Consider the following 10,354-nt stretch of genomic DNA (forward strand, 5'->3'; position numbering starts at 1 on the left):
GGCCACCCCTTCAGGATGCAACTTAAGCTGGGATAATCACATTATCATCTGAAAATTTAGAGTTGGACAGCAAAAGACGACAACATTTCTCAAATGCACATCTCATGGCTAAGCCACATGGCTGGGATTCAAAGCCTTTAGAGGCAGCCCATGGCTTTAGCTACCTCACTATGCTGCTTCACAAACCTTGCTACTATGTAAAACTACATTCTCAATGCAGGCAGAGAGGTCTAATACCAACATAAGATACTAGCAGTGTTTCCTGTATTGACAGGAATAATTAATTCAGAAATTCTTTTCTTTTCCATTTAGTAACAGTTGTGATGACTATGTTCCTATTCTAAGTAATTCCTGTATTCTACAGCAATACTTTGTCAGCAATACTAAGGGAAGAAACAAAGTTGAACAGTTTCTTTAATAACACTGATCTACTTTTTGTTGAATTTGTATTTATTTCAAGTGCGAAATAAATCACCTTTATTAAGATTAAACCAAACACTACTACACGTTTACACTCACACTGCTTCCAGGACCCAAGGGTTTCACAGACCATTTGCCTACCTGGTTCTTTCCTCTCCTCCTTCCAGTGATTTCTAGAATACCCTTTCAAAGGACCACATGAATATATGAATTGTAAAATTCAACTTTAATCTTTTGGGAAATGTTTTATTTACTGCTTAAAATCTAGGTGAGTGGATATATTCATGTTATGTATATACTGACAGATTAATACAAACATAAATATGTATTTAAATTTAAGGATAAGTAAAGAGAGTGTACAACAGCCCCATTCTTAAAAAGAAAATAAAAGAAAAAGACAAGAGCAAGCCACTGCCACCACAGGTACCAGCACTTACGTTTGTCAGCAGGCTGACCAAAGAGTGGCCTGTCTGTTGGCATTCAACGGACATGGCAGCATAGCTCCCTTCAACTCTCCAGTGAGTTTCAAGTTCAGAGCACTTTCAGTCCTTGTCTTGTTTATCTATTACTGAAGGGTTTCTAGGAAGGTTTAGCAGTGCTTCAATTTTCGTAGCATCATTCTCAGGTTCATTTTTCTGTAAACTACTTTCAATTTTCTCAGGGAGGTCCTCAGTAACTTGTAGTCTGGCTTTCCTGTAATAAAAAAAAAAAAAGGATAAATCAAATACTGCTCCATTTCTTTAGTTCTTACAGATTTAAAACAAAAAGGATAGCATTTGTCTTTTCCTCCCTGCTTTGGTACAGCAACTTAGAAGTGAACACTGCTGCCTGCACTTCAAATGCAGTAACTCTCTTCTCTCCTTTGTAAAACTATATTCTATGAGGAGACTATATTCTATATTCTAATAGGTTAGGAGAGAAGAAAGCCAATTACGATTTTCACATTACCATAATGGATACCGTTGTGGTGACAGTTCTGATCCGTAAGATACTCCTAGTATGCTGGGTCCTAGAGTTCTCACAGGAGTGATGTGTGGGAACCAACACACTTTGTGCTAAGGTGTGAAGGCTTGAAGTCTTGCTCTCCTCTTGCTCCCAGGGCTGGGGGAATGTGAGTACCTTGCCACTCTTAAACTCTGTGACCAGACCTTGTAGGAACTAGACAAAGGCTGTAACAATGGTAATCAGCGGGCATAAAGGCTCATGCCTCCCCAGCACTTTGGGAGGCTGAGGCGGGCGGATCACAAGGTCAGGAGATCGAGACCATCCTGGCTAACATGGTGAAACCCTGTCTATATTAAAAATAGAAAAAATTAGCCGGGCGTGGTGGCGGACACCTGTAGTCCCAGCTACTCAGGAGGCTGAGGCAGGAGAATGGCATGAACCTGGGAGGCGGAGCTTGTAGTGAGTCAAGATAGCACCACTGCACTCCAGCCTGGGTGACAGAGAGAGACTCCATCTCAAAAGAAAAAAAAAAAAGGTAATCCTAGGTAGAGAAAAGTCAGATAGAACAACACTATAGATTTACATTTATGAAGAGTTAAAATCTAATTTCCAAATAATAGATCAGTTCTGTTTCTAAATCAAGCATTAGTATCTTCCTTAAGTGATTATCAGGGTTAAAGCTTCTTCTCAACTCTTCACAAACAGATTTGGTCATTTGTTCTTCTATATCTCTATAGTCAGTTTTCTACATTTTCTGCTCATTGAGGCAATTTTCTTGACTCTCAATTTGATTTTCCTGTATTATTTTCAAGCGAAGAAGTAGGCACATACAAGACACTTAAACGTTTATTGAATTAACCGTCCTTAGAAATATCACACACACACATAAACACACATAGGTGTATATGCTATACAATTTTGACACTTTCATTCTGCCAAAGTATTCTTTCATTACTATGATTCAAGTTGTTTTTATCTATCCTTCTTACAATTGAAACTAATAATTGTACACAGTTATGAAGTACAAAGTGATATTTTCATATACAATGTGTAATGATCAAATTGGGGTAATTAGCATATGCATCACCTCAAATCAGGGTAATTAGCATATGCACCACCTCAAACATTTATCATTTCATACTGTTGGGACCATTCAAACATCCTCTCTTCTAGCTACTTGAAAATACACAATAAATTATTATTAACTACAGTCATCCTACAGTGCCACAGAACCCTAGAACTTATCCCTCCAATCCAGTTATAATTTTGTATTTATTAATCAATCCCTTAAATCTCCTCTTCTTATGCTTCTCCCTGTCCCCTCAGCCTCCGGTAACCATAATTCTACTCTTTACTTCTGTGAGCCCATTTTTTTAGCTCCCACATGAGCAACAGAACATGCAGTATTTGTAAGTGTATGACTTATTTTACACAACAATGTCCTACAGGCTCATCCACGTTCCCACAAATGACAGAATTTCATTCTTTATTATGGCTGAATAGTATTCTATGGTGTATATATACCACATTTTCTTTATCCATTCATCTGTTGGACAATGACATTGATTGGCTATTATGAATAGTGCTGCAATACGCATGGGGGTGCAGATAACTCTTTGATATGCTGGTTTCTTTCCCTTGGATAAATACCCAGTAGGGAAGATTGCTGGATCATACAGTAGCTCTATTTTCAGTTCGCTGAGGAACTTCCATACCGTTTCTATAATGGCTGTACTAATTTGCATTCCTACCAAAAGTACATGAGTTCCCTTTTCTTTCTGCATCCTTGCCAAAATTTATTGTCTTTTTGATAACATACATTCTAATTGGGGTAAATATCACCCCAATTCCCCAAACTGTCCCCAAACCACATTGCACTGTGGTTTTGATTTGCATTTCCCTGATTAGTTATGTTGAATACTTCCTCATATATTTTTTAGCCACTTGTATGTATTTTTTGAGAAACACAAGTTTCCCCCCAACCCCCTGCCCCACTCTTTTTTTTTTTTTTGAAGAGACAGGGACTTACTTTGTTGCCCAGGCTGGAGTGCAGTAACACGATCATGGCTCACTGCTGCCTTGAATTCCTGGGCTCAAGGGATCCACTGGCCTTAGTCTCCCAAGTAACTGGGGCTATAGGCATGCACTACTGTGACCGGCTAATTTTCTTTTGTCTCATTCTGTCACTCAGGCTGGAGTGCAGTGGCGCCATCTTGGCTCACTGCAACCTCCACCTTCCAGGCTCAAACAATCCTCCTGCCTCAGCCTCCCAAGTAGTTGGGATTACAGGTGTGCACCACCACACCCAGCTAATTTTTGTATTTTTAGTAGACACGGGGTTTCACTATGTTGGCCAGGCTTCCTGACCTCAAGTGATCCACCTGCCTCAGCCTCCTAAGCACTGGGATTACAAGTGTGAGCAATGGTGCCTGGCCTCCAATGCCTTTTATTTCTTTTTCTTGCCTAACTGCTCTGGCTAGGATTTCCAATACTATGTTGAATAAGACTGGTAAGAGTGGGCATTCCTATTTCATTCCAGTTCTTTGAGGGAAAAGCTTTTCATTTTTCCCTGTTCAGTATGATATTAGCTGTGAGTCTGGCATATATGGCCTTTATTGTACTGAGAAATAGTCCTTCTACCCCTAACTTTTTGGGAGGTGTTATCATGAAGGGGTGTTGAATTTTACCAAATATTTTTTCTGCATTTATTGAGATGATCATATGGTTTTTGTTCTTCCTTCTGTTTATATGATGTACCACATTTATTGATTTGTGTATGTTGCACCATCCTTGCATCCCTAGGATAAATCCCACTTGTTCATGATGTATAATCTTTTTGATGTACCCTTGGATTTGGTTTGCTAGTATTTTGTTAAGGATTGTTTTGTAGAATACATTGGCCTGTAGGTGGTGGTGGTGGTGGTGTTGTTTTTTAACGTGCCCTTGTCTGGTTTTTGTTGTATAAGGGTAATGCTGGCCTTGTAGACTGAGTTTGGAAGAATTCTCTCATCTTCAATATTTTGGAATAGTTTGAGAATTGGTCTTAATTCTTCTTTAACTGTTTGGCAGAATTTAGCAACGAAGCCATGTGGTCCTGGACTTTTCTTTGTTGGGAGACTTTTTATTACCAGTTCAATCTTGTTACTTGTTATTGGTCTGTTCAGGTTTTCTGTTACTTCTTGGCTCAATCTCAATAGATTATAGGGTTTCAGGAACATATCCATTTCATGTAGCTTTTCCAATTTCTTGCCACATAGTTGTTTCATAATAATCTCTAATGATACGAGTATGTCTGTGGTATCAGTTGTAATGTCTCCTTTTTTGTTTTTTAACTTAATTGGGTCTTTTTTTCTTAGTCTAACTAGTAGTTTCTTGATTTTGTTTGTTTTCAAGAAACCAACTTTTCATTTAGTTCTTTTGTGTGTGTGTGTGTTTTTAAGTCTCTATTTCACTCAGCTCTGCTCTGATATTTTTATTTATTTTCTTCTACTGATTTTGGGTTTGGTTTGTTCTTGCTTTTCGAGTTCCCTCAGGTGCAGTGTTAGGTTGTTTATCTGAAACATTTCTACTTTTTGATGGAGGCATTTATTGCTGTAAACGTACCTGTTAGTGATACTTTTGTTGTATCCCATAGGTTTTGGTATGATGTGTTTCTACCTTCATTTGTTTCAAGAAATTTTTTAATTTCCTTCTTTTTTCACTGACCTATTCATTGTTCTGGAGCATATTATTTAATTTCTGTGTATCTGCACTGTTTCCAAAGTCCTTCCTGTTACTGATTTCTAGTTTTATCCTGCTATGGTCTGAAAAAATACTTGATGTTATTTTGAGCTTTAAAAAATTGTTGAGACTTGTTTTGTAGCTTAACATATGGTTTATCCTGAAGAACATTCCAAGATAAGAAAAAGGTGTATTTTGCAGCTCTTGGATGTGATGTTCTGTAAATGTCTGCTAGATCCACTTGATCTATAGTACAGTTTAAGTCTGATGTTTCTTTGTTGATTTTCTGTCTACATGATCTGTCCAGTGCTGGGAGTGCGGTGTTGAAGTCCCCAGCTATTACATTAGGGTTTATCTCTCCCTTTAGCTCTAATATTATTTGTTTATATATAAATGGATGCTCTCGTGTTGGATGTATATATATTTACAGTTATTTCCTCTTGCTGAATTAATCTCTTTATCATTATATAATGACCTTGTCTCTTTTTGTAGTTTTTTTATTTAAAGCCTATTTTATCTGGCCTAAGTATAGCTATTCCTGCTCATTTATGGTTTCCATTTGCATGAACATCTTTTACTATCCCTTTACTTTCAGCCTATCTGTACCTTTACAGGTGAAGTGAGTTTCTTGTAGTCAGTATATATAGTTGAGTCTTTAAATTCTTTTTTATTCATTCAGCCAGTCTAAATCTTTAATTGGGGAATTTAAAGTGTTTATATTCCACGTTGTTATTGTGGGTATGGATTTACTCCTGTCATTTTGTTAATTGTTTCCTGGTTGTTCTGTATAATCTTTGTTCCTTTCTTCCCCTCTTATTTACTTCCATAGTTGGTGGATTTTTGTAATTGTAAGGTTTGATTCCTTTCTCGTTCTTATTTGTGTATCTATCTGCTCTACTAGTGAGGTTTATTCTTTCATGTGTTTCCATAATGGTAGTTACCATACTTTTGCATTCACATACAGGAGTTCTTTAAGCATTTCTTATAAGGCAGTCCAGTAGTGATGAATTCCCTTAGTGTTTGCCTGTCTTGGGAAGACTATTTCTCCTTCATTTTGGAAGAACAGCTTTGCTAGGTATAATACTCTTTGCAGGAGTTTTTTGGGGTTTTTTTGTTTGTTTTTTCCTTTCAGCATTCTGAATGTGTCATCCCATTCTCTCCTGACCTGTAAGTTTTCTGCTGGCAAATCTGCTGTTAACCGGATGGGGGGAGGTAAATGGTGGAAGCAGGCCCTGGATGGGCCAGTCTTCAGGCAGTGCACATGACAGCTCAACCACTAGAATTGGCAGCGTTGCCAGTGGTGGAAGACTCCAGGTGAATGACCTTAGAATGGCCTTAGCCAGCCATTCTTAAGCTTTTCCATCTCAAAATCACTGATCCCTAAATCACTGACAAACTTCTGTAGTTTTTAATTTTTCATTTATTTTTTAAATTTTTATTTTTTTTTTGAGATGAAGTCTTGCTCTGTGGCCCAGACTGGAGTGCAGTGGTGTGATCTCGGCTCAATGCAACCTCAATGCTTTTTTTCTCATATAGCACATAAGTCTTTGGATAATGGACTACAGCTCTTAAGAATTTCCATGTATGTGTGTGTGTGGTTAGCAGAAATGGAGGTTTCAAATGAAAACATTGGAAAAAAATGATTTCTTATCTATCCAATTATAATACCAAAACAGCAACAGCAGCAGCAGCCAATGCTATCTTAGGTACCCAGGAAGCTGAACTAGTGAGAATCATTTGTACTCAGGAGCACTAGATAGCAGCCTGTTATATTCATCTTACATATTGAATCTGTGCAAAGTCAGCTATCAGTCTGATTGCCCTACCCCACAAATTGCATCCCAGGAAATGATTAGATGCAATAGGTAAAAGTTTTCATGCTCCTCAGTGGCATTCAGTGCATGAACAACCGCTGTCCACCTAATTCCTCTGTGTCTACAGCAAGAAATAGAATCTTTGTGGAGACTTAACATGCTGTGTCTTACATACATATTTGTGCAAAAAAAAAAGATGTCACTTCTTCTCCTGTTTTGAGATGGAGTCTTGATCTGTGGCCCAGGCTGGAGCGTAATCATGGCTCACTGAAACCTCCACCTCCTGGGTTCAAGTGATTCTCCTGCCTCAGCCTCCTTGAGGAGCTGGGACTACAGGCACGTGCCACCATGCTCAGCTAATTTTTGTATTTTTAGTAGAGATGGTGTTTCGCCATGTTGGCCAGGCTGGTCTCGAACTCCTGACCTCAGGTGATCCAACTGTCTTGGCCTCCCAAAGTGCTGGGATTACAGGCTTGAGCCACCCTGCCTGGCTAAGGATGTTACTTTTTAAGTAAGCCAGGTAAAGCTCACTCCTTGGTGAATATTCCCTTTAGGTAATTTCCTATGCAGTCAAGAACACAGGAAAATAAAAAATATGCAAGCAAGTAAGATTTACAACATTTTAACTTAAAAAAAAAAATGCAAAGAAAGACCTTTGTTAAATTAAAACTAAAATTAATGTCTTTCATTTTTCCATTCTCCTTAAATAGATTAAAAGACAATGTACAGAATGAGTTGAAGGACTCAGTAAAAATAAACTCTTCTTTGAACTGAGTGGCAGTTTAGAGTACACAAGTTTAACAGAGCACCACTATATAAGGCCTGGGGCAAGACAGCCAAGATTCCCTGGGCTTAACATGTTCCTTACCACTCTTCCAGTTTTAGCTCATGAAGCGCCTTTCGATTCTTCTGTTTTCTCTCCTGAATAGTCTCACCAGAGTACTTCTGAAATGCCATCAGCAGGCCTCCTACAGGAGTACTGAGAAGAAAGGAGAGGGAAAGCTTAGGAAAAAAGAATCATTAGACCTTGCAACATGTGAGATTCTCTGCTAAGGTGTGAGCAACACCAGAGCCACTTGTTCACTATTAGGTATAGGAACATTTGAGAATTAAAGTGTCCTTGTCAAATAAAGAAAAACATTGAGGTAATCTCTTCTCTGGTCTGAACAACAGAGAAAAACAATCACTACAACCTCCTAAAGTTAACTGATATATAATAAAACAACTCTAGAAACTGGTTGTTTTTATGAGGAATGAGAAATAAATCAAAACGAAGAGAAAAAAGTATATAATTACGACAGGATCTAGTAAGTAGTCCCACACCAAAGAATTCTCAGAAATGAAATTTCTAGTTCAGAATGGCACCAGCTCCTCTAGGAGACAGGAAATGTGGAAGGCATTTTTGGTTGAGGAAGGGATGCTACTGGCTTTTGAGGGTGGGATCACCAAAATATCCTAAAGTTCAAGAGTCTGGCATAACTGTCTCACCAACAATGCCAATAGCAACCCACTGAGAAACTGATTTAGATAATAATTGCTATAGTGATGAAGAGAATTTGGTTCTTGTGTTCTCAAACTAGAAGTATTTGACCTTCACATACCTTAAATTTCCTCCAGCTACAATTTAAGTAACCTCATACTAAAAACTACTTTTACTTGGCAACATAAATGTTCACTGACAGATGGCTAAAGAAAATGTGACATACACATACAATGGAGTATTATGCAGCCTTAAAAAAGAGGGCAATCCGTCACAGGCTACAACATAGATAAACCTCAAGGACATTATTATGCTAAGTAAAATAAGCTAGTCACAAAAGGAAAATACTGTATGATTCTACTCATATGAAGTATATAAAGTAGTCAAAATCATAGAAACAGAAAGTAGAAATATGTTTGCTGAGGGCTGGAAGGTATGAGGAGGGAATATTAGTTTTTAACGGATATAGTTTCATTTCGCAAGAGAAAAAAGTTCTGGAGATCTCACACGCAATGTGAATATACTTAGCATTTTTGAACTATACACTTAAAGTATGATTAAGATGGTGAATGTTATGCTATGTGTTTATTACCACAATATAAAATATTTTTGTTGCTAACTTCTACAAGTCTTCCCTTCAAACCAAACTGGTATATTAACACTACAACAAAAGTAATGGCAGTAGTAGATTATGACATGCTGATTTTATTTAATTTAAATTTTTAAAAAATCATTAAATCTATAGCATTATCTTCTCCTTTAAAGGAGGTAGAAAAAGGGGTGAACAGGTGCAGGAGGAAGGTAGCACTCTTCTAGTCAAATACCAACTAATAAAAACAGAAGAACTGACAGAATTAGCTTATCAACATTTACAACCACCTTTCTAGTAACAAACCGATTACAGCATGGGTCGTCAATGGATCATTAAAAACACATGATGAAAAGATAGTTGGAGAGCAGGATATTCAGTGTCACCCTCCAGATTACTAATTAATCACATTGGGAAAAAGATATCTTTGCAATGGAGGCACTGAACAGATAACACCTTAACCAAATGTGGTAGGCAGAATTCTAAAGTGGTCCCCCCAAATATCCTGCCTAATCACTCAACTGTGAATATATTACGCCCATGATTATATTATCATACATGGCAAAATTTATGTGAGAAATGTAATTAAGGTTACTAATTAGTTGAATCTGAGGTAATGAAAAAGGAGATAGATATCTGAGTGAACACTTAAAAGCAGAGTTTTCCCTGGCTGGTGGCAGAGTAGAAGTTGAAGATTCGAAGTATGAGAAGGAGTCAATGTGCTATAGCTGGTTTAAACACAAAGGGGCCCTGGGAGAAGATATGTGGGTGGTGGCCTCCAGGAACAGAGAATAGTCTGGCTCACAGCCAACAAGGAAACATGGACCTCAGACGACCTCCAGGCACAAGAAACTAAATTCTTTTTTTGCTTTTCCTCTCTCTTTTTTTTTTTTTTTTTGAGACTGAGTCTTACTCTGTCGCCCAGGCTGGAGTGCAATGGTGCAATACTGGCTCACTGCAACCTCTGCCTCTGCCTAGGTGAAGGGTATATGGGGTTCAAGCAATTCTCCTGCCTCAGCCTCCTGAGTATCTGGGATTACAGGCACCTGCCACCGTGCCTGGCTAATTTTTCTATTTTTAGTAAGGACAGTGTTTCACCCTGTTGGCCAGGCTGGTCTCAAACTCCTGACCTCAAGTGATCTGCCCAACTCGGCCTCCCAAAATGCTGGGATTACAGGTGTGAGCCACTGTGCCTGGCAACAAGGAACTAAATTGTCAACAATCTGAATGAGCTTGGAAACTGATTTTTCCCCAGAGCCTCCAGGAAAGAGCCCAGCTCGGCCAAGAGCTTGACTTTGGCCTTGTAAAATCTTGAGCAGTGAAACCCAGCCAAACTTATAATCTATAGAACTACAAGGGTGTTGTTTCACATGCAATACATGCTCA

General features: G+C 38.3%; 1 protein-coding gene across 2 annotated transcripts in view; it reads right to left on the reverse strand.

Moving 5' to 3' along the window:
* Positions 1–628: 628 nt before the first annotated feature.
* TIMMDC1 (translocase of inner mitochondrial membrane domain containing 1) overlaps positions 629–10,354 on the reverse strand; it is a 28,273-nt gene continuing 18,547 nt past the window's right edge. Inside the window, exons 6-7 of one of the 2 annotated variants that reach the window (XM_011987187.1) lie at positions 7,768–7,878; positions 629–1,113 (exon numbers count right to left, since the gene is read on the reverse strand). In XM_011987187.1, the coding sequence (XP_011842577.1) occupies positions 963–1,113; positions 7,768–7,878 (262 nt within the window). In that variant the 3' untranslated portion in view covers positions 629–962. Of the gene's footprint in view, positions 1,114–7,756; positions 7,879–10,354 lie in introns of both variants that reach the window. The other variant, XM_011987188.1, reaches the window with a different exon arrangement.

The sequence above is a fragment of the Mandrillus leucophaeus genome, unplaced genomic scaffold, assembly GCF_000951045.1.
Source record: "Mandrillus leucophaeus isolate KB7577 unplaced genomic scaffold, Mleu.le_1.0 Scaffold302, whole genome shotgun sequence".
Taxonomy (NCBI): Eukaryota; Metazoa; Chordata; class Mammalia; order Primates; family Cercopithecidae; genus Mandrillus; species Mandrillus leucophaeus.